At 42.1% G+C, this 25,879-nt stretch overlaps 1 protein-coding gene across 2 annotated transcripts in view; it reads left to right on the top strand.

The window, feature by feature from the left end:
* Window positions 1–25,564, top strand: part of cpne7 (copine VII) — a gene marked incomplete at its 5' end in the record, with an annotated part of 76,442 nt that extends 50,878 nt beyond the window's left edge. For both annotated transcript variants that reach the window (XM_079497494.1, XM_079497495.1), the window contains 5 exons: window positions 10,571–10,625; window positions 12,355–12,406; window positions 14,943–15,076; window positions 22,293–22,529; window positions 25,355–25,564. In XM_079497494.1, the coding sequence (XP_079353620.1) occupies window positions 10,571–10,625; window positions 12,355–12,406; window positions 14,943–15,076; window positions 22,293–22,529; window positions 25,355–25,507 (631 nt within the window). In that variant the 3' untranslated portion in view covers window positions 25,508–25,564. The remainder of the gene's footprint in view (window positions 1–10,570; window positions 10,626–12,354; window positions 12,407–14,942; window positions 15,077–22,292; window positions 22,530–25,354) is intronic.
* Window positions 25,565–25,879: the final 315 nt, after the last annotated feature.

The raw sequence follows: 25,879 nt of genomic DNA on the forward strand, positions 1-25,879 counted from the left end.
CCTAAGAAAACAACTGACAGATTACAAGTACAACTTGTCCAAAATGCGGCAGCCAAAGTTTTAACTAAAACTAAGATGAGAGAACATATTACTCCAGTTTTGGCTACACTGCACTGGCTTCCGGTTGTTTTTAGGATTGATTTTAAAATTATTTTACTTGTTTATAAAGCTCTCAATGGTCTCGCACCTTCCTACCTACATGACTGCCTGCCTAAATATGTCCCAAACCGCCCCCTAAGGTATTCCACTGCTGAACTAAAAAATACCATGAAGCAGCTTTCTGCTTCTACGGGCCGACGGCGTGGAACAAACTCCCACTGTATCTTCGACAGGCAGCCTCTGTAGACATTTTTGAAGCACAGCTCAAGACCCACTTCAAAGGGGTTGTGCACCGAGTTGTTTGATTGGGCAGAAATAGTGTCAAACTCGTTCTGTGCTAGTTAGTGCTCCCTAATCAATAATGCATCAAAGACAGCCATCCCACTACCAGAATCACAATAAGGTCGACCTGGTGTCTGGTTGCTAGGGCCGAGCTTACCAGCACCCCACTTGCCTTGCCATACTTTTACAAACACATTAGTGAAGAAATTTCATGGTAAGAAATATATTCCCAGATTGGACATTATTCTGACAATATTCTCTGACTACTAATGCCCATTATAAGATGCAATTTTTGACTATGCCGTCTGTGTCTCAAAGGAGAGCTGTGGACAATTCAGAAACATGCCTCTATGGCCATTTAAAGAAGACTATAGGCTATAGAACGTAGAATCCCTATCGGCGTCATTGGTATAGGCAGGTTTCTGAATTCTCAATAGCCCGCCAATGGGACGCAGAGTGAGTATAGAATTATGCCATGTTATAATGAGCATTGTTGAGGAATTATATGACGATATAGGATTATGCATATCTCATAAGCCTACAATACAATAGGATCTAATCAATGGCTTGTGAAGGAACATAAAAAGAGGGAGTCTGTGATGTAGACAGACTGGTCCTAATCTGTTGAGAGCTTTATAAAGTAGTAGATTGACTCTGGAAGATACAGGACGACTATAAATAACACCCATGTCGCCTGGTGCAGGGGTCAAAGGGCACATGGATATGGAGGAAGAACATGTGTATCCACTCAACAGATTTTCAAGCTCCATCCATTTGAACCCATTTTGTGCGGGAACCCCTTTTGGTGTTAGCATTATGTTATGCTTTAGCTATTGAAAAATAGCTACAAGCTCGTAGCGCGCCACTCGGTGGCGCGCAATGAGCTTGTAGGTCTGCTATTTTTGAGTGGTGTAAACCACTCCTACAACTGGCTTTGTTAGTCTGTCTGTCTGTGCTCAAAAAATGAGCATGGTTGCTATGGTCACCCAGTTCACACGGGTGTGATTTCATTACGTCAGACATTACGTCAGACCACAGCTGATCAGTCTATATAAGACCACCACTCAGTTCACACGGGTGTGATTTTTTTTAAATCGAAGAACGACTGACATAGAAACATACAACTGTCAGGATGTAGAAGACATTTTTAGAATCTGATCTCAGGTCAAAATGGGTTTAAAGCACCTCAACACGGTGTACCATTCTGCCCTAAGATGGGTCACTGGTGACAGTTACAGTACCGTGCGTTGTACACTCTGGGAACGCAGGCTTATCCTCTCTGTCTGAGAGGCGTGATAAGCACTGGTATATATTTGTCTCCACCAGGCCGAAGGCATGGGGAGAGAGTATGTTTTGCACTCCGTCCGTGTGTGTGTGTGTGTGTGTGTGTGTGTGTGTGTGTGTGTGTCCTCAGAGATGCTATGAGTGATCTGGCTCTGCATTTCCTCAACAAAATCAAGCAAATTGTTGCAAAAAACAAACAAACAAAAAAACATGTTTATATTACTCCTAAACATTTGGCCAAACATCACACACACTCCTATCCTCCTGGTGGAGACCTGTGCCCAGAAGGGCACTTTTTCTAGTTAACACTCATCCTATACTTATCCAATCTAAATGGTTCCCCTGCAAACTGCTGCCAATCCAGCTACTTTAGGGTCTCTATACCTTAAACTGCAAACATGCAGCGCAGCAGCAGCTATATGGGGCTAACAATGGCACACAAACAGAAATGAGTCACATGTGAAATGTCAGTACGCTATAACTGTAGAGTCAAGGTTTAAAGCAGAGGAGTGTGCGCAACTTTCAATGTGAGAAGAGAGAAGTGTTATTGTGATCACACCTTTGCTGTGAATTGAGATTCTTCTCACTCTCTAAATAGTCGAGATTAATTATTTCTGTGTTGCATTGCTATTTTTTGCTGTTGTGTCTCACAGTCATACACGTTTCTTAACACCATCTGATTCTTAAATATCTGGGACAGTATTCTCATCTAACTATAAATGCACCAAATCTCTGTACATCTGTACGTCTGTAATCCACATAACTCCAGAACCGTTCGCCCCACCGACTTCAATTTGACACACACGTTCCACCCCACCACAGGGGGTGCAGTGCCTGGTGTCGAGTCCGTCGGACCCACGGTTGTCCAGAACCGCCCCAAAAAGACCTCTGTTTGGGCTCTGCCCATAATATGGAGCAAGCCTGTTCTGACATCATTCTGACGTCTGCATAGATGACCCATATTTGGGCATGCCTGACAAAGAACTCCATATATGGGCATAAAAGTGACACAGACATCGTTGCATCGTTTAAAGTAGCCGCTGTAGAGGCTCCAACGGGCACCGCTCTAGTGTGGGTTAATTGGTTAATTAGTATGTTGTACTTTTCTGAGAAAAGATCCTGTCATCTGAGGAACTAAGCCAAATGAGCATTAGCAGTGCCAGTCGGACATGCAATTTATGCAGATCCCCGTTACAGGCAGTGTCTGCCTAATTATAGCATCCAACAGATAACAGTAGAACCACTGGGAAATAGTAGCTGGCCCATGCAGTTGCATCATCTTTTTGGTGTTTACGTAGGCACTCCAAGCGCCTCTTACATCCAAACATGCCTCTGGGTGAACTGCTACAGCATGCGTGGGCAGCCTTCCCCTCATATAAGCATGGATTGTTTAGTCAGGTACCAATGTGGGCAAGCAAAGCTCTTATAGCATAGTGAATATCAGGTGATGTGGGATTCTAGAGTCCTTACGGAGCAGTGCTTGTGGTGCTTGAGTGGGTACCTTTTGTCTGTGTGGGCAGAGGCTTGTTTGGTCCTGCTGAGAGGGATATTATATCGGGCACAACCCACAAGTGAGGCTCACCGGCTCATCATTTGATGAGGAAGTGAAGAACTATTCCGCTCCATTGTGAAATCCTGGGGGTTAATTCTCAATATTTCCTTGTGTATTCACCTTGCTGCGAAATCCACATGCAGCATTGGCCCTCTTATTAGCTGTATCAGGAGACTCATAGCATACACGCTATTCTCTTTGACGATGAACGTGTTGAGTGGAAGTTACGTATCTTCCGAACCTCAGGCGGTATAGAGGAAGTCATTAAATCAATTTTCTCAGGGATAAAAGATGGTCCAACTTATTTATAATGATTCTGAATACTGTATAATGTTCACCGTTTGTGAGCTTTCATCTCTCTGCATTCAAAGTAAGATAAGATCTAAGCTCCACATGATTTGGCTGCCGTGTTGTTCTGACAAACATGTATGGGGAGTGAACGACCGATAAATAACAGCTGTGAGAACGATAGCACGATTGCAGCTGGAGCGTTACATTCTGGATACTGTGCATTATAGTTTGTGTATATAGAGGTGACCTAAATCTGTTCAGCCTGTTAGATAATTATGCTGTCCCATATACTTACAGTTTCTGTATTGTGGAGTAGAGCGCTTAGTGTCGCCCCTGCAGTGGATTGACTGGATATTTTTAATTTGCTCTCAAAGGACATTCATGTATGTATTGAATTACTATTCACTTTTGCTCAACTTCATCTCCCCTGCTACCGCAGGCTATTTTAAGCATTTTCTGTTTCTGGAAATCTGGGGATCCACCATGGGATTCATTAGAAGCTGGATTTAGCATTAACAGCCACTCTGAATGCTCTGTAAAAACCCATATGGCCTGCATGGGATCATGGAGTTCAGTTAAAGCACTAGTAAAACTAAAGAGAACAAGCAAGTCCAGTCTGCTAGGATAAAAGTAGACAAAATACAAACATTTTAACAATATTGTGCTTGTGTAGCGGTGTGTACTTCGCCTGCGTTGTGTTGTGTTCAATGAATTCGCCCAACTCTTCAGACAGCATCGGCAACAGCCATTTATTCACATTCAGGCTGGCGATAAATGAGGAAATGAATGACACTGTCAGAACCAGCACAGCTTCATATCGTTTCAGAATCACAGCATGTGATATGCAAGACGTAGACTGGGAAGCTTTCTTATTTTAGACACAAAAATAATAAGGAACATGTACCTGGCGATAAATGAGGAAATGAATGACACTGTCAGAACCAGCACAGCTTCATATCGTTTCAGAATCACAGCTAAACACCAAAAAGAAAAGACACATTAGGTGTGTGCAGTGATGTTCACATCCTTGTACCATGCATGAATTAGATTACATTTACTTAAATACAATATAACTTGTCACGCCAAACAGGAGCTCACATTTCTCAACCTATACCATGTGATATTCAAGACGTAGACTGGGAAGAAGGAAGGGGTTTTACTTCCCAAGTCTACAGAGGGCGTTCCCAAGGTTGAGAATACATAAAACACAGGTACTGCAAGTGCAAGTGTCTGTTACACTTAATAATAATAATAATAATAACTTTATTTATATAGCGCCTTTCAAGAAACCCAAGGACGCTTTACAAAACAAAAAACAAAACAAACAAACTAGTTGCCAAAAGCCAGAGTGAACAAATGTCTCTTGCAAAAACACCCTGCTCTCAGTGTTGTTGGAATGATAGTGATAATTTGTCCTTTGCACATTTGAAATCAGAGTTGCAAATTGCTTCACAGAACATAATAATGCAACAATGGGTTTCTTTACTTTGACAAATGCTGGAACGTATTCATCCTAATTTGACAAATGGCCTTGGTTGTAGTAACAGGGAGTAATAATAGTGTAGCTTTAGCAGTTATGTTTTTCTCTTTTTACTGAGAGCATCAGAGTAGGCAGGTGTAGTCCCATGGGGAAATAAATGGAACCAATGAACATTAGAGCTTCACCTTCCAACATTCATGAGATGAATTACATCATTTTAATGCCAGGAAGTAGTTCACGGGAAAAGGTCTTGAGAATAAAAGTCTCTATTGTGATAAATGACCAGTAACACGTATATGCAATGGAGAAAGAAGTCCCTTTAGTGTGACTTATTGTCAAACGTTTAACAACAACTAAAGTATTTGTGTTAAGAGCCATAGACTATTCATAATTCAACTATGTCATCTGCAGTATTAGATTACGTCCATGCATACTCTCCCCCTGTAATTGTGCAATAAATAATGTGAACTGAATCAACTTTGTATCACTGATCAACCCTGATCAACCTGTGCTTTGAAATATGTTTGATCAGAGTTAAATACATTTCTTGGTATCTGCGGGATTCGGGGACCAGAGAAAGCTTTACTGCAGACAAAGAATTGTCCTTGTTACCAGGGCCATAGCCTGGAACTCACCTATGCTTTTTATGGCATAGGCAGCTCCCGGCAGGATCCGCCGGGAGAAACTACGCGCAGCTGCGCGACATGAGACTAATTACTTAGAGCGACAGAGAGAGAGAGAGGAGTGTGTGTGTACATGTGTGCGTGTGTGTGTCAATTTAACAAAGGTGCAGAAGATCAGAAATCAGCAGAGAGTGAGCGATGTTTGCGCTACTCTATGCCGAATTGAAGTGGACTCGGACCCAGACTTTTTTTTCCTCCCTGGAAATAAAAACGTCTGGGTTTCCGAGGCTACCAGGGCCATAGATTAAGGTGTAATACATGCAGAATACATTTGGTACAGGCTTTTTGTCAGTACAGTATGTTATGCTCTGGTTGAATGAATTCATTACTTTACTGCACTAATTGGGTAGTGCTACACCAGCAAACACATGAGACTTTTTAGATGAGATTCCACAGCACTTCCAACTTCATAGAAATCAGCAATGCATATAAATGACCTGAATGATCTTACTTAGACTTAGTTCCTCCCGTTCCTACTGGAACATTGGGCGACGAGTCCTTTCCATTTGCTCCGGTCTTTGGCGACACTTTCTAGCTCCGTGCCAGCTGACACCCATCTCGCTTAGGTCTTCCTTGGCTGTCTGTCTCCATGTCTTCTTTGGCCTCCCTCTCTTCCTCTTTCCACCTTCTGGCATCCAGTCCATTGCCACGCTTGCCGGCCTCTCTCTTGGCAGTCGGAGTATGTGCCCAGCCATTCTCCTTCTCCTTTCAGAGACGATGTCAGATAGTGATGCCCTTCTCATCACCTCCTCGTTGGTGATGTGGTCTCTCCACGAGATCCTCAGGATGGATCTGAGGCATCGTCGGTGGAAGACATCCAACTTGTTGGTTGATGCTGGCTGTCTTCATCCACGTCTCACAGGCGTAGGTCGCTGTTGTGATGACCACTGACATGTACAGTAGATGCGTAGCTTGGTGGCCGTAGTGATGGCTTTGGACGACCAAAATGTTGCGGAGCCGTTGGAACACTCTGCTGTAGACGTCTTTCTCCACGTCTCCTGTACTTGAGATGTTACTTCCAACAAGATAGGTGAAGTTGTCAACATACTCTGTCGTGTTGGTGAGTGGTGGAAGGTGTTGGTCTTGTCCGACAGTCATGGCCTTGGTCTTTTCTTGGCTGATTGATCAAGGGAATGAACTGTGGCAAATACATGAAGAGATTCAAATGCTGAACGAGCGAAAACAAATACTACTATAGATCACGTTTCCCGTTTGGTATGTCCTTTATATCCATCTTCTATTCCAATTCCAACTCGTAGCGACTGGCGAGACTAAACTAGTTGTTTACTTGATTCAGCATTTAAATGGGGAACCATTTGGGGGAACCAAAGCAAAGCGCAGCCGAAAAGCTGGAACCAGCAAACCGGAACCACACTTTATTTTATTTCATTTTATTTGTGTATTTATTTTTTCAATATCCGTGGCCTAGACCAGTTCACATGGGCCAGTTTGGAACGAATACCAGGCTTTCCTCTGAGGTGGAAATTCTGGTGACCGGAGGTTACTCATCTATTAGATAGGATAGATGCCCCAGCTCATGTGACCATTGGCAGAGCATGCACCCATACACTGTTCAGTTGATGTTCATTGCGAACGCAGTGAGCACTAACTATAGAAGCTGGCCTAATCTGTCTGTCTGTCTGTCTGTCTGTCTGTCTGTCTGTCTGCACCTGGCTCGCTGATAACAAACTATCTTTACACCTGGGAAAAACTGAATCCATTCTCTTTGGCTCTAATAGTAATCTCAGCAAGGCAAATGGCTTCTTGGTTAGAGTGGGTGACAATGTTATCACACGTAAAGATGAAATTACCTACCTAGGTTCCATCCTGGAGGCTAATCTTTCCGGTGATAAAATGGCCACCAACGTAATCAAAAAGGTCAACCATAGAACAAGATTCCTTTACAGGATCTCCTCACTGGTCGACAAAAACACCTTGAAGACCTTAACAGGAGCCCTTGTACAGGGTTTCTTTGACTATGCATGCACCTCCTGGTACCACAGCACCTCAAAGGCCCTTAAAACCAGGCTCCAGACTTCCCAAAACAAACTGGTCAGGCTCCTACTTGACCTCGCCCCCCGAACCCACCTCACCCCTGCCCACTTCGACAGGCTGGAATGGCTTAGGGTCGACGACAGAGTACAGCATCTTGCAATGGGTCTGGTCCACAAGATTCGATACACCACCAAGATACCCATGTACCTGTCTAGATACTTCCTTAATGTTAACGAAGTCCACACCCACAACACCAGAGGGAGTGCAACGAACCATGTACAACCCAGATTCGGCACAAACAAGGGACTAAATTATTTTCGCTCCTATGCCACCAAAATGTGGAACGCCCTACCAACAGTCATTAAGACATGCGAATCCCTTGACTCCTTCAAAACCGCTCTCAAAGGGCACCTACGGACGGCTGCAATTCGAAACTGGCCCCTGTAAAATCGGAATCCCTCAAACACGGACGCAAGGACAACAAAAGAGACGGTCGCGGCCACACAGCCAACTCAAGGTATGGCCACTGAGCCGACTTGGGGACCCAACGTAAGGACAACACAAGAGACGGTCACGGCCACACAGCCAACTCAAGGTATGGCCACTGAGCCGACTTGGGGACCCAACACAAGGACAACACAAGAGATGGTCACGGCCACACAGCCAACTCAAGGTACGGCCACGGAGCCGACTTGGGGACCCAACGCAGCTCCTCCAAGAAAAACAAACAAATGAACGGAGCTGAACGTGAATCCCCCCCACCGCCCACCCCTTTTTTTCCCTCACTGTATATGTTTCTTTTCCCTTTTTACCTCCTTTATGATGAATTCCTGTTCTGTCCTTTGTCTATATAGAAGTGTCTATTTGTACGTCTCTAAAAGTTTTTGATGAATTGAACATTGTGGACCCTATTGGAAACAAGTGTAATGCTTAATTGGGTCGTCCACTCACAGTTAACAGCCTTTGTATTGAGTTTGTGCTTGAAATGTACTGTAATTCTGCAAACTGTTAATACATTTTTCAATCAATCAATCAATGTCTGTCTGCACACACGCACACACACACACACACACACACACACACACACACACACACACACACACACACACACACACACACACACACACACACACACACACACACACAAAAAACTTAACTTAAAAAAACCTTAAAAAGAAAAAACGTAAAAAGAAAAAACGTAAAAAGAAAACTTAACTTAAAAAAAGGGGAAAAAAAGCTCTGTGTGTGTATGTGTGTGTCAGACTGCCACAACAGCTGCGTTCGCTTCCCGCGTTCACGCGTCTAACTTGTATACAGTACAGCAGTGGTTATCACACATTTCCATGTAGCCTAAAAGACCCCTCATACAAGATTTATCTTGTTAAAATGTCCCTCGTACAAGATTTATCTTGTTAAAATGTCCCTCGTACAAGATTTATCTTGTTAAAATGTTTAACGTTTGATTCAACGTTTTTCACTGTTCAAGGTTTTTTGAAAATAACAGAAATAATAGCTTGTAGATGTAGTGGCTATTTTCAAATAGCTGATGTATTGTAGGGTTAAAGTGGTAAAGATTGTGATCCTGTATGAACTAATTTATCTGGGGACCCCCTGGAACCTCCTTAAAGACACCTGGGGGTCCCTGGACCCACTTTGAGAACCACTGATATACAGAACATATATCAACATAAATGTACAGTAAGGTTGGGTGATATAAATTTGAGTCGAAACTGCACTAATGTTCTAAAATACAGTATGTATTGTAGTTTGAAATACGTTACATTGTTGCAATCTGATGAGTTTGTAAACAGTCATGAATATCCATATTGCTGGTTGCTCCTTTTTCCTTCAACTGTAGATTGGAAAAAGTATGATGCATGCCAAAAAAGACAAAATACACAGTCATCTTAACACAATCATTTCCGGGATTCTTTCAAAATAGGAGCTCTGGGGTGCCGGGAAAACATGGCCACTTTTACTCTGAACCCCCCCCCCCCCCCCGGAAACAATCCGGGTAAAAACTGAGAAATATTTTGCTAGCTTACCTTGCTCTCGATTCTATTATATCGCTAAAAGCTCATATTTTGAACGAGAGGCGGATGAGAAGTCAGAAATGAAGCGCTAGTACAGTATATCCATCAGATCAAAACCACGGAGAGCGCCCTGGATTAGGAGAGACAAGGCATTCTTTCTGCCGCGCTAACAGGCTAGTGAACGGTAAGCTAATATGAATTAAGAGCCTTAGAGGCTCACTCAAAAATAAAAAAGGAAAAAATTCAGAATATTATTCTCTCGCCTGATAACATTGAGGATGCGCTAGGACGTGTATACACGTCCTATGCATCCGTCGATTGGATTCCCCTATGAACGGAACCTGTTAATGTGCTGACATCAAGGTAATTTCAAAGTCATTGCATTTGACGGTGTTCAACTCCAATTCTTCTCCTTGAGCTCAATGTGAGATGCATGGCCAGAATGTACAGTATGTACAGTGCTTTCCGCATGCAGTGCTTTGATCTTTGGGCCGTGCGTCCACACCTCCCCCACTCGCCTTCCTTTCATTGCTGCAAAACCACAAAGGATATAAACAACTGTAATATCAGCTAATCAGAGGGGCAATGTTACGTTCAATCACAGAATTAAAAATAGCACAAGAATCTCCATACACAGGTGCAAATAATGGCTTCAGGGAGAGTGGAGCAAATTTAAAATTGTAATGCGGCGAGTGTTTCAGCACATTTTAATGAATCATTAACAAGCTTGAAAAAGCAGGGGAGTACGTTGCCCTTGGAAAAGTCAATAGATGAGTATTCTCATCAATATTTTCCATTTGATCAGTGGTGAAAGTGTTAACTACAGTGACTATACCATTATGTATGACTGCTTCCTTCATTTACATTTCAGCGACAAGAGATTTTCGGCTTTGGGATTTGGTGCCAGAATTCCTCCCAATTATGAGGTATGTATTTTATCGGATAACCATCCGTTAATTCATATCCATGTATACACACATACTGCGCAGTACGCTCATATTTTAATATTTTAGAATTAGGAACCATGTTGATTGATTGATTGATTGAAATATTTATTAACAGTTTGCAGAATTACAGTACATTTCAAGCACAAACTCAATACAAAGACTGTTAACTGTGAGTGGACGACCCAATTAAGCATTACACTTGTTTACAAGAGGGTCCACCATGTTCAATTCATCAAAACATTTAGAGACGTACAAATAGACACTTCTATATAGTCAAAGAACAGAACAGGAATTCATCATAAAGAAGGTAAAAAGGGAAAAGAAACATATACAGTGAGGGGAAAAAAGGGGGGGGGGGGGCGGTGACTATGTACATAGCACCTTCAAGCACATAAAAATGTGCTATTGTATTTGTTGTTATTACTGCTGCTACATTGTTGAGGAACCTAAACCAAAGAACTGTACTCTTGTGTAGCCTAGACTAGTCGTATACAGTATAAAATAACATATTGAATCTAGTGCTGGTATTTTCCAGTGCCCTGCAGGGACCATGCATGTTGGGAAAGCTGATTTGCGTGACCTATATTCTGACACAACGTGTCATTCTGTCAAAATGTAACATTTAAAACTCCTATTTGAGTTTATTTATATTCACACACGCCGTCTATTTAAATATCACACTGCCTTGGAGAAATAACATTTTGTGAGGAATACAATTACAATAATTGGCTTCACCTGTTGATAGCCAGTAGTCATAAGAATTCATGAGGTAAAGGCATAGTGTTTGTTTAAGAAAATTGGACATTGGAAACCAAGAGCCTACAGCTATTTTAAATAGCAGCCAAGAAATGGGTTGACAGACAAAGACAGCCAAACGCATGCACGTTGCATGCGGCGCACACACTCTTACATTCACACAAGCATTCACACACGCACACACATGTGACCAGGTCTAGCAAAATGGTCCTCATCTCGCCTATAATGAAAAGGCAGAAAATCTAAAATAAACTTGATTTTTTTTTTTTTCATATTAACACAGTTTGGATGTTGAAGAAGGTTTTCATTCCAACAGATTATTGATTTGGGCAAATTAAATGTAAACATTTATAAGTCAAAGTAGGCTAGCCAGCTCTAGGTGTTGAAATGTTGTGAACATTCAAAGGGGATTTTCTCAGCTTTGGGTAAAACGGCACAATCATTTTAAAATTTCATTGAATGATACATCATATGAAAGCTTACATTCTGTACTTTAATAATCTGTAAAAAACTGAAAAATTACTCTGGTCGAGATGAGGGCCTATTTGCCAGACCCGGTCACACATTTCTATCCCTCTACTTCTGTATGCTTAGATACCTTCCATTAACTCTAACCACTAATAATGCATTAAATAATTAATTGCACAGCATTTACTTTGGCAGTGATTGTCATAGAGTGAAATTTCCTTTGCCTTATTCTGAGTGATGGCGTAACAGCCAATTATTAATGCTAACTATAATTGCTGCATATTCAACATAAAGGTTAATGATTGTCAGCCCTTTGTGGATGTTCAAAGGGCCCGACATATCGAAGATTGAAAGCCAACATAAAAAGCTGTATTTCTCATATTCAAAACAGCTGTCACAGAGGGAGCCCACAGACATTAGTGACTCTTGCCTACTGTATATTCAGCATAGTAGGATCTGATCATTTGTATTTGTCCACCCACAGGTGTCACATGACTTTGCTATTAATTTCAACCCAGAGGACGATGAATGTGAAGGTAGGGGGGGGGGGGGGGGGGGGGGGGGGGGGGCTTCATGGCTTCTCTTTATGAATATTATATTCACCATTATTCAAGTGCCATTCATTCATGTGCAATATAGTTTATTAATGTGAAGGCAGTGGTGGAAATTAAGTACATGTACTAAAGTACTGTAGTTTTTTTTATATATATAAATCCCACGATCCCACGATTTTTCACCCCTGTGTCAATTATATAATGTGATCCTGGTCTCTACACATCCTCCGCCAACCTAGTCCCCATATATGGGGGACATGGGGAGAGCAACGGACTTGAACTCATGCTTCCTTCATGCCCGAGTGTCCAAGTTGCTCCTTTGCACCTGACAGGGGGGAGTTTCCCTGGTTGGACGTAGCGCGTGGAAGGAACACGTTATTCCAACCAGTTCCTTTCCCCTCCATCAGGCGCCCCGGCTGGCCAGGGGGAGGCAGTTTAGAGACCAGTTTTTTGTGAGAGTACCTACCCTAGGGGACACGGGGAGAACATGCAAACTCCACACAGAAAGGCCCTTTTCAGTACTGTAGTTTAATACAATGTTTAGGTACTGTTACTTTACTGGGGCATTTCCAATTTGTTATTATTTTACTTCTACTCCACTACATCTCAGAGTTAAATGTTGTACTTTTTACTCAAATTATTTAACACTTAACCCCTTCCGTTTCCATTCCCCAAAAATCAGGTAGCGAAAATTGGCTATAGCTAATGTGTTCATCGTATATTTAAAAGTATTCAGAAGCACTAATATTGTCTGCGAGTTAGCGAGGATTTAGTATTGAGCCCCTAACATCGTCGCTTTGCCTCTAAAGAATGACGCTCCCATAGCATTGTGCGGGCAGCCATCTTGTTACAGGCCTCTAAAGATTGACGCTCCCATAGCATGGTGCGGGCGGCCATCTTGTTACAGGCAAAATGCAGCGAGCTGAGTGTTGCCTAACAACGGGGAGCACTGTTTTACGGTAAATATTAGCAAGACGATAAAGCGTTCCTGGCGGTGTATGAGTTAATCAATAGCAAAATCTAAAATAAATAAATAAATAAGCTAACCGCTCCAACGACCACAGTGAGCATGGAGGCTTGGTTGTGGAGCTTGATGGCTCCTCCTGGCACAGAGGTCTGTCTAGCCAATTAAGGCAACCTGTACTTCCAAGAAATTGTCAAGCTTTCCTCTGGAAATGGACTCCCACAGCTCACACTTACTGTGTACATTAATGGGTTTGCACATACAATCTGAGTGCTTTTAGCCAAGCACTGATCACACTAAAACCTCTTCGCTGGAAACCTTGTCCAATACTGTTAGTCTGTTACTTTGCAGGTTTTCACTGGATAAATATGAATCAAACCCACAGAGACAATATTTCCTGAAGGGCTTCGCTTGATGTTCCGACATATTGAATCAATGATTGCATTTATTCTGGTTTTCAGAGAGCTTTTAACTCTGTCCTCTGCAGGCTTGAACCCATTTAGGCCTAACGTCGAAATTTAAAAAAAAATGTCTTCTAAATCCTGACAGTTTTCTGAAATACCTCATGTTTCTATGTCAGTGATAGTCAAAAATAGCAGACCTACAAGCTTGTAGCACGGCACTCGGAGCCGTGCTATGAGCTTGTAGATCTGCTATTTTTCAATAGCTAAATTATAACATAATGTTTAAAACACCAAAAGGGGTTCCCGCCCAAAATGGGTTAAACATTACTTAACGTGAACACAGTCTGTACTGTAAATCTTAACGTGAACACAGTCTGTACTGTAAATCTTAACGTGAACACAGTCTGTACTGTAAATCTTAACGTGAACACAGTCTGTACTGTAAATCTTAACGTGAACAGTCTGTACTGTAAATCTTAACGTGAACACAGTCTGTACTGTAAATCTTAACGTGAACACAGTCTGTACTGTAAATCTTAACGTGAACACAGTCTGTACTGTAAATCCTAACTTGAACACAGTCTGTACTGTAAATCTTACTGTAAATCTTACACCACTGAGATAAAGACAATTTCCCATTCTTCTCTGGCAAATAGATTTTCCAAAGTTTTAGGGTACAAACTGAGCATTTTCAAAGATAAACATTGATAAAGCAAACAAACAATAATATTTAAAGAACGAAATGTACATAATTAAATCATGGTATTGTGTTTTCAGCCATAGTGTACGTACTATAATGGCAAACACTGTCTACTACAGTAAGTCATAAAAAAGACGCCATACTGTACTGTCAATTTTTTTTTTTATCTGAGCGGGTAGTTTTTTTTTTTTTTTATAATTTATTTTTATATAGCAACCAATTATGCATGCCCTTTTACTTTGAAGGCAACACCGATTATCCTTCATCTTGTTATCCTATCCTGTAACATCAAAGACGGCAAATTGACAATGACCCTTTGTACCTTTACCCTTTACGTTTGCCGAAGTGAACATGTTTTCGCATTTGCTCATTTTGCTCAGCCAAATGTCGTGTTTTAAGGTTTTCTAACTTGGTTTGTGAACTTATATCCTCCCATGTTCTCTTCCTCAGAAATCCAAGGAGTGGTTGAGGCTTACCAGAATTGCCTTCCCAAGATCCAACTGTACGGCCCCACCAATGTGTCTCCCATCATCAGCAGGATAGCTAAGCTGGCGGCAGGGGATGGGACCGTTAACGATGCCTCTGTGAGTTCCGTTATACTATTAATAGAGATATGTAGATGTACAGTAGATGTACAGTAATACAAGGTTTGCTGCAGTTTCTACCTGGTAAACAACCTCTGCTTCATCTCAGCGTTTATTAATTATCATACTGTACATACCCCACAGGAAACAATTAGTGATTATAATTCTCTCATACTTTCTCATGTTTTAAGCTGGTTCCACATAATATGAGCATTGAGCACCTCTGAAATCCTACAATGGAACACAGTTTAAATTGAACAGAGGCTTGGATTGACTCATATGTAATATTTAATGTCCAACTTCTACAGTGTGTAATTTCTGGCTTTCCTTCTGGCCATTTGAACATTGCATTAAATGCTTCTCATCCGTGCATGGCCCATTTTTCGTTGGTCATTGCAGTCAGCTCTTCCTTTGATCAGCAAATTCATACAGCCTTTTTGATGTGAGAATTGGTCATATGAATATAGTAAATACTACATTTTAAAGTCAAATTTGTGGGCATTTGCCTACCGACTCCATGGCCTTAAAAGGCCTCACTGTCGGCGCACCTGCCGTGTTGTCATGTGATGATGGTTTGTCATTTTCTGGTGCAAAATACATTACCTCCCCGCTAAAAGCTGGAAGTAGGGGCACTGGGGAATACAATATATCAAATAGCTATAGTTGTATATAAAACTAAAATCAACCGTTTCGGCACTCAGCCTTCGTCAGGGTCCCATGGGACCCTGACGTCCCATGGGACCCTGACGTCCCCTTTTTGTAATGTTCTTTTCCATGCCTTAACTCTTAAATAAAAAAGGCTTTTTTCCACCTCACCGGAACAGAGTGCCTTGGATCCTCTTCTTTAATGCTATGATTTAACCTCGCCAACGAGCAGCTGTATTCAGTTCAACATGATTAAACCTTGCCAACGAGCACCTGTATTCAGTTCAACATGATTAAACCTTGCCAACGAGCACCTGTATTCAGTTCAACGTGATTAAACCTTGCCAACGAGCAGGTGTATTCAGTTCAACATGATTAAACCTTGCCAACGAGCACCTGTATTCAGTTCAACATGATTAAACCTTGCCAACGAGCACCTGTATTCAGTTCAACGTGATTAAACCTTGCCAACGAGCAGCTGTATTCAGTTCAACATGATTAAACCTCGCCAACGAGCAGCTGTATTCAGTTCAACGTGATTAAACCTTGCCAACGAGCACCTGTATTCAGTTCAACATGATTAAACCTCGCCAACGAGCACCTGTATTCAGTTCAACATGATTAAACCTTGCCAACGAGCACCTGTATTCAGTTCAACATGATTAAACCTCGCCAACGAGCACCTGTATTCAGTTCAACATGATTAAACCTCGCCAACGAGCACCTGTATTCAGTTCAACATGATTAAACCTCGCCAACGAGCACCTGTATTCAGTTCAACATGATTTAACCTCGCCAACGAGCACCTGTATTCAGTTCAACATGATTAAACCTCGCCAACGAGCACCTGTATTCAGTTCAACATGATTAAACCTCGCCAACGAGCACCTGTATTCAGTTCAACATGATTAAACCTTGCCAACGAGCACCTGTATTCAGTTCAACATGATTAAACCTTGCCAACGAGCACCTGTATTCAGTTCAACATGATTAAACCTCGCCAACGAGCACCTGTATTCAGTTCAACATGATTAAACCTTGCCAACGAGCACCTGTATTCAGTTCAATGTGATTAAACCTTGCCAACAAGCACCTGTATTCAGTTCAACATGATTAAACCTTGCCAACGAGCACCTGTATTCAGTTCAACATGATTAAACCTTGCCAACGAGCACCTGTATTCAGTTCAACGTGATTAAACCTTGCCAACAAGCACCTGTATTCAGTTCAACATGATTAAACCTTGCCAACGAGCACCTGTATTCAGTTCAACGTGATTAAACCTTGCCAACGAGCACCTGTATTCAGTTCAACATGATTAAACCTTGCCAACGAGCAGCTGTATTCAGTTCAACATGATTAAACCTCGCCAACGAGCACCTGTATTCAGTTCAACATGATTAAACCTTGCCAACGAGCAGCTGTATTCAGTTCAACATGATTAAACCTCGCCAACGAGCACCTGTATTCAGTTCAACATGATTAAACCTCGCCAACGAGCAGTTGTATTCAGTTCAACATGATTAAACCTCGCCAACGAGCAGCTGTATTCAGTTCAACAAACAAAGGACCACGGCATCGCTCCCTTCCTCTATTCAAACCATAATTCATACTGTGAATATGAACACAAAATGGATGAGGAAAAAAAGGTCAGCTGTTCAGTTTAGCAAAAAGAGGAGAATGCACTGAGGTAATGCACATTACATACATAATGTTATGTATGTAATGAAATAGTCTAGTATAACACTTTCTGTATGTTTGTTGGCCTATGCTGCTATGTTGCTTACACTATACAGCTGGGCTGAAGGGAGGGTTTGTCTAGGGATCCATACCCGTTAGAACCGGTCCTGTGTAAAATGCATCATTGTTTCATAGTGAAAACTGAAGGAGGTGCTGATTGCTGAATGGAGCGCAACTGAATCAATGATTTTACATCGATACACCTGGAAGTGCACTGATATGTTCATCACCACACACTGATGACAACAATTCCTGGGAGTGCACATCACTGAGGACCTCACACTGCGTGAAAAGAGTAGTTAACGGGCAATTATGGGCACTGTATTTTGCCCGTAAACCTCAAGTTTACCCCCCGTATACGATGAATGCTGTGTCAACAAAGCTCGAGGAATCATGAAGGATTCAAGCCATCTCAACCGCAGACTGTTTGAGATGCTTTCACAGTCTCAAAGGCACTGGAAATAGGCTGCAAAAAAGCTTCTTTCCCCGAACAATCAGATACATGAACGAAGGCCTGTGACATGGCTCAGCGGCTCACCAGGCACCTTGGCTGGTAATCCAGTCTGGCAGTGTGCCGCGGGTTCGACTCCCGATCCCGACGGCCTTCACTGCATGTCTTCCCCCCCATCTCTCTCTCCCCATTTCCTGTCAGCCTACTGTCTGTCCCTCCATAAAATATATAAAATAAAGGCGAAAGCCACAAAAAAACATTAAAAAAAAGAAAAAGATACATGAACGAACTGATGAGAAACAGAGCCCTCTTCTCGCACTATTAAGCTCTAATTTGCACCTTTCTAAAATGAATTTGTTGTCAATGTATGGAACATAGTCTACTATGAAGTTGTTCACAAAAAGTTCACCTAACTTTTCTACTACAGGGAAAACATGCACATGAATGATACTCTTTTTTACTCGGTTTGCTCTTTTTTGCACTCTTTATTTTATCCCTTTGTTTACCGTGTTTGCTGTGTGGAATCGTAAATATAGTCCATATAGCCATAATGCTATATTCTGTCAATAACTACACTATACATTAATAGGTCACTGTTTATTTGGGTCTCTGTGCTAGTTTGATGCAGGTTGAGTGGAGACTCATTGTCTGGTCAAAAGTGCTTAGTCTGGGAGCTTTCCTTCATCAGAGGTTCTCATGAAGTACCCTGTGGCTAAAGCTTTTGTTATACTGCTTGAAGCTGGTCACAGGTGTGAATCAAAACACACAGTGGGACAGCCATTTGTTGTCTCTCTGCCATCTGTTGATCTGTATGTTAATTTAACTCCACCCTTCCTGAATTCAACTCTGTCTATGCAAAAGTATATCATGTCATGTTGTCAATGTGAAAATCATTCAGTGTTAGCTGGCTGGCTACGGTCAGTCTGCTGGGAGCTCCCGCGGGTCAGGGCCGCGGGACGCTCTCTCCCTTTGTCTTTGGTTTCAATAAATGGTCAACTTGGATCTTCAGTTCATCTCTCTGCCTGCCTGTTCTTCCTCCGATCCGATCTGATGCTTTGACGAGGTTTTTCACTACTCTACAGTTTTCTCTACTTTAGTGAGTTTAGGGTTAATTGGGTGTGAAAATACACCACATGATGGTGCCGACCCGGTCGTGTTGATGCATTTTTTGCGTCAGGCGAAAGGAGGCACATGATGTTGCCCTGAAACCCGGTGTCTTTGATGCATTTTTTTGCGTCAGGCAGAAGAGAGCCGGCGGGGACTTTTTGACAATTTCAGTCTAATTTTGGCGGTTGGAGGTTGGTTTGATTTTTCGGGGACGGCGTTCGTCTACAGCGGGAAGAAGTGGTCTTCTCTTCGGCGACGATGGGGACGATGGCGCAAGCGGTGCGCTCCGGATCTCCGATGTGGACAGCAACCTGGACTCGACGGAGTGCAGCGGGCCTCTACAGCGCGTCGACGGGAACCGTTCTTCTCTTCACGTCTCGGCGGGGAGCAGCGGGTCTCCAGCCCGAGGGCTGCGATCGATACGCGGCCTTCACCGAGCAGCGGACCGAGAGGGTTCGTCACGGTGTGCACCGGGAGCAGAGAGCGATCAGCGCATGGTTCAATTCATCAGCGGAGGTGGTCGCAGACGGCGATCACTGTTCATTTCATTCTTCAGAGACAGCGGATCTGCAAGCTCGTTTTGCGGCGTGTCTTTGTTTCGATGGGGCCTGTAGCTACACGTGCGTTCATGTTTTTCTTTCCAGTCATTTATGTGATATTTCATATTCATATAATGTCTGGAGGGGGGAGTATGGTGCTGTGTTGGATGGGACAATGGAAGCAGAGCGGCGACGGTGCGGCGAGTTCAACAGCAACTTTCATGCAGCTTCTGTTTGACCCGATCGCATGGCTGAACGGACACGAGGTGAGACAATGAAAAATGCGACATTATAAGAAGTTTATTAATAACGGATGGAGAGATTCAATAGTCTTTATCTGTATTCAAAAAGTGTGTCTAAATGTGAGTCTATTCAGCGTATATGTAGGCATATGTTGATGTTTGTGTGTTTTGTCGAATTTAAATTAGTTAAGAAGTTGATTCAAGAAATAGAGTCTATGGGGTAATTTGGAGAATGTTTAAATAATTTTAGCTTTATTGAGATTAATTGATGCTCTGTGTCAGACGGCCGAGATCCCGGTGCCCCTCTCATACGCTTCAGTATAAAATCGTCTTAGAATTAGTAGAGCTGATTATTCTTTTCTCGTGTTAAATTTAGTTTACGATAATGTCAACTAGAGGCAGTTAGGGTGCCACGACGTGCAAAGATTCTTTTGTTATTATTGAGGAAACTTTTGCCTTTAAACGTGAGGGAGTTAGCGTTCATCAAGTAGTTACTTGAAAAGTTAGGGTCAGGATAAGTAACGTAACCCGATAGTACCCTGGTTAAGTTGAACTGTGACTTGTTAGTCTGAAGCAGGAGGTGGCCTCTGGCTAGGATCATATTGGCATCGGACTTATTTTGCCCCACTCCCTTCCCCGCATCGCGCTTACCAAGCCTTTGAAGGAGTAGTTTCAAAATATGAATGAATTTATCAACCATGTCCGAAAAGCTTATTTGAAAATGAAGGTTATGGCTATGTTTTACTCTTAATATCATATTAAACTGGGTGTTTAGTTATTAAGATTGAAGGCCAATAATTATTCCAACCAAAGTGGGAGTTTCAAAGTGAAACAATGGGGTTAAGATGAAAGTGTTGTGGTGATTTTAATGTCAGTATATGTTTAAAGTTTCATTTCTATCATTGATCGATAAGGATAAGGTTATGTGAAATTCGTTAAAAAAAGTGATTTGAAGTTACAGACAGGGTATTGTGAGTGTCGTGATGTGTAGAAAAGTGATGCTAGGTGTACATTGATGAAATTGTATGGATGTAGAAGAAGAATCATTTAGAAGAACGTAAACATGTAATTTGAACCAGTTGTAATCATTCTGGGAACTTTGTGTAATGTTGTCATTTGTTGTTGTTTGTCCTGATGTTCGATAGGCTATGTGGAGTCAAAAGGGGGGTGTACTACAGTTGAATATGGACTATATGTATTTTTCTGTATGCCAATCTTGTGATTGTCATAAGGGGGGAGTGTGGAATCGTAAATATAGTCCATATAGCCATAATGCTATATTCTGTCAATAACTACACTATACATTAATAGGTCACTGTTTATTTGGGTCTCTGTGCTAGTTTGATGCAGGTTGAGTGGAGACTCATTGTCTGGTCAAAAGTGCTTAGTCTGGGAGCTTTCCTTCATCAGAGGTTCTCATGAAGTACCCTGTGGCTAAAGCTTTTGTTATACTGCTTGAAGCTGGTCACAGGTGTGAATCAAAACACACAGTGGGACAGCCATTTGTTGTCTCTCTGCCATCTGTTGATCTGTATGTTAATTTAACTCCACCCTTCCTGAATTCAACTCTGTCTATGCAAAAGTATATCATGTCATGTTGTCAATGTGAAAATCATTCAGTGTTAGCTGGCTGGCTACGGTCAGTCTGCTGGGAGCTCCCGCGGGTCAGGGCCGCGGGACGCTCTCTCCCTTTGTCTTTGGTTTCAATAAATGGTCAACTTGGATCTTCAGTTCATCTCTCTGCCTGCCTGTTCTTCCTCCGATCCGATCTGATGCTTTGACGAGGTTTTTCACTACTCTACAGTTTTCTCTACTTTAGTGAGTTTAGGGTTAATTGGGTGTGAAAATACACCACAGCTGTAATATAATTATGCTGCTGCATTGTCTGAAGGAAGCCAAACTAAAAAAAAGTAAAGAATACAATTATTTTACTTGTTTATAAATCCCTAAACGGTCTTGCACCCTCTTACCTCCGCGAATGCCTACCCAGATACATTCCTAGCCGCCCCCTCAGGTCCTCCACTGCTGGCCTGCTTGAAGTGCCTAAAATAATGTCTACAAAAACATATGGTGAGGCAGCCTTCTGCTTCTATGGGCCTACAGCCTGGAATAGACTTCTGCTTCTATGGGCCTACAGCCTGGAATAGACTTCCATTTCAACTCAGACACGCACCCTCTAGACATTTATAAAGCTCAACTCAAGACTCACCTTTTTACTTTAGTTTTAGTTGAGTTCTCTATTCTGACTGATTTGCTGTGAGCTTTGTTTTTCGTCCATCTATGTTTTTATGCTTTTATTTTGTATGCTCTTTACCATTGTTTTATCTTTCTAACTGCTTGCCTGTGTTTTATTGCTATTTGTATGTTCTGCCCGCCTGTGAAGCACTTTGAGTTGCATTTATGTATGAAAGGTGCTATACAAATAAAAAGTTTATTATTACTATTATTGAACAATATGACTAAAATACTATGGTAACTTTTGCCCCTCCCAGCGATACCATATACTGCTAATCCTCACGGACGGCGTGGTGACAGACATGGCGGACACACGTGAAGCCATCGTACGTGGCTCCTCCCAGCCTCTGTCTATCATCATTGTTGGCGTGGGAAACGCCGACTTCACGGACATGCAGATCTTGGATGGCGATGATGGAGTCTTGCGTTCGCCAAAGGGAGAACCGGTCCTCAGGGACATCGTGCAGTTTGTGCCCTTCAGAGACTTCAAAACAGTGAGTGTTATCTCTCTTTCTTCCTCACTCATACGTGAGCCACCCCTCCACACCACCACCACCATTATCACATTTACTGGGCTCCCAAGCTGTGGAATCAAGCTCCTTCCATCAATCATTCCATCAATCAATCATTCCATTCCATTGATTGATTCATCAATCAATCATTCCATTCCATCAATCATTCCATCAATCATCAGCTCCTTCCATCAATCAGGACTGCACTGTCACTTATTCCCATCTTCCACCACAGTCTGAAAACCGACCTCTTCTTGAGGTACCCTCACCCCCATTTGGACTTCACAAAACACATGTGATAAAACATGGCATTTTCCTGTCGGGTGTTTAAAACCAGTGTGCAGTTAAAACAAACATTAAACGTAGGTCTAATATCCACACGCAATGAAACAATGGCAAAATAAGCATGTTACATGCGCTGTATGGATCATACACATACACACTGCTCATTGGCAATGGCAGACGCAGCCATGCTTATCACTCTGAAACTGGCAAATTAGTTAAATCTTTCAGAATGGCATCCAATGGCCCTTCAATAATAGCTTTTACAACAGATGTGGTTGGAAAGAAGCATCGAACAGCTTCTGCTTGACTTGCCAGTGCTACTGTAGCTGCAGCTTGTCTGAGCACAGGCTGTTCAGAATATTAACAGCATGTAAATCAGTGGATGATGGCCCATGGAGATGGTACCATACTAGACCAGTATTCTAGTATGGTACCTGCTTGGAATAATATATAATATATAATAATAATATTAAGACTTTTGAGTCAAGCTGACATAAACCTTATTTCCAAATATATGCAACAACATGCAGCACACATTAATCAATCCACTGACAAGTTCACAGTATAACGTATTGCTCCTCCAGAGAATTCAGTGTCGATACATTCAAATTTAATCACTTGCAAGTTAGGCTGGGCACTGTTTTGGAATCACCAGATCAGTGTCCTTGTGGTTATATTAGAGTGTCCACCCGGAGACTGGAAGGTCGGGGTTCGATCCCCAGCTGGGTCAGACCAAAGACTCCAAGCAGGGACATACTAGCATCATGTCCAGGGGGTGTACTTACTACTTATCATGTTCAGAATCAGAGGTAGTTGGTGTACTTGTACATCAAGCTGCCTCGTGCTCCTGAAACAGGTGATAGGCTCATGGCTCGGCGACTGCAGTCTGCAAGGCTTACTTACTTATTGTTTTGGAATACATAAGCAGCTTAAATCAAACTAATATTTTGCTGTTGTCAGAAGTAGCTTCTGGCTGTGGTGTAATGTGAGGATGAAAAATGCAAATGCTTTATATGGCCGCTTCTCCTGCAGCATTTTAATTACACTATTTTGTAATGCTAAAAACATAACTTAAAACTCTTTTTTTGCCAACTACGTAAATATCCGTACGCCCCGCCTATGGGACGTTATATACCAGGTACGGATATTTTATTACCTGCGGATGACTGCATTGATTAATTAATCCAATGTATTCATCTGCAACCACCCGCAATCCGATGCGATAGCCAATCTACAAGCTCACAACGCGCAGCTATTTATACGTACTTGTACAAACAATGTCACTCACCACTCTCTCGACAGTTCACCAATGTTACGTACTGTAGTGGTCGTATATATTAATTTCCATGGTAACAAGCGGTGATGGTCCACGTTCACGTTCTCAAGGTATTTTCATAGCCGTTGGCGGCAGGGCCGTCTCTCTCAGACTCTCTCAGACTCACTATAGCTGCTTTAGCCTAGCTGCCTGTAGCAGACAACACCCAAAACTTCCCAAAGCAACATTTATAGGCGGCTAATTTGTGCCAGATGGAAAAGCTAAAAAGCTATAATAAGCCTATAAATAGATGCCATTAATTTATTTCCCGCATTTACGGTTTATTTATCCAATATTCATTTATAATATATTTGAATGACCCATATCCACCCTAAACTGCGGTTACCCGCAGCAACCGTGGCTAAATCCGCCACCCGCTGGTCACTAGTTACAACGGTGGTCTCCAGGCTGGGAAACAGGAAATGAACATGAGCAATAGAAGAATAGAAGAATCCCCCTGGCAGGGTTTACCTACACTCCGCTGCCACCTAGCGTGGCACAGAAAGAATTAAAATAAATAATGAAATTAATCTTCTCCATGACACCACCATAGAAAACAAACAAAAGCATTAGTATAAAAATAGTTTCAGACATTTCTTTAACCCCAAGATTTGGGGGGCACTTCCAGTGCATTTTGATAAACCTTTATACCTTTTATATAAGGATATAAACATTTCTAACACTCTTGTCGTTATGTCTATTGCCAGCTGTATGTGCAATGGTATGAAGTTAATGTAGCATATACTTGGTGATAAAGAATATGTTGGACCAGTACTGCTATCAGAAGTAGGCGTATGGTGGAAGGAGTGCATTGAAAACATAAAGAACCCAAGACACTGTAAATTATGCTTAAGATATTATTATTGAAGGAAACAAAATAAAATAAACAACAACAATGCAGATATAAATCAGAGTAATTCAACCCAAAAGTAGTTTGTCCAAAGTCAAAGTTATTCAAGGTCAGAGGGGTAATGTGTGAGGCAGTGTTTGAGAGTGTATGGAGTAGGTATGGGGGGGGAAGTGTGTGTTTGAGTGAATCAGGTCCTAAGGACAGAAAACAGGTTCTCGTTCTGGGACTTAGCTCGCCATTGTGTTCATCATCATCATTCATGGGGTTTCATGGAATAAAGGGAAAAACAGAGATACAAATACAGACATACAATTATAAACCTGGGTTACATTAAGCTCTTCTCTGTCTCTGTCTCAGGCGTCGCCCGCTGCCCTGGCCAAATGTGTCCTGGCGGAGGTACCCAAGCAGGTGGTGGAGTACTACAGCCACAAGGCCATTCCTCCTATGTGTCCTATAACTGACTTGCCCACACCCACCCTCACCCCAATTGCCACCAGCCCAACAGAATAGCAACTCTGTATTTTGTGTAACCACAATCAAAGTCCATCAGAGAGATGGAGAGGAAATTAATAACTTGCTGTTTTGGACAAGAAGAAGAAGAATTATTTTTACTGTACAAGTGTTGTCATTCATTTGATCATATTCCCGCTCTTCACCCAAGGTCTTTACACAAAGACAGAAAACTAAAGCCTTTGGGATGTTTTATTGTGCTCGGTTTGGATCCACTCCTTCTGTCCGACTATGTGTCATCATGATAATCCTGGTTATAATACTGGTTGAACAGCATGAGTGGTCGAATGTCCTGCTATTTGACGATGCACGCAGGCGGCAGGCCAGGCATGCAGTTTGATCCATCAAGAATGAAAGGTCACTTGATTTCAC

This window comes from Electrona antarctica, assembly GCF_951216825.1.
Source record: "Electrona antarctica genome assembly, chromosome: 3".
NCBI lineage: Eukaryota > Metazoa > Chordata > Actinopteri > Myctophiformes > Myctophidae > Electrona > Electrona antarctica.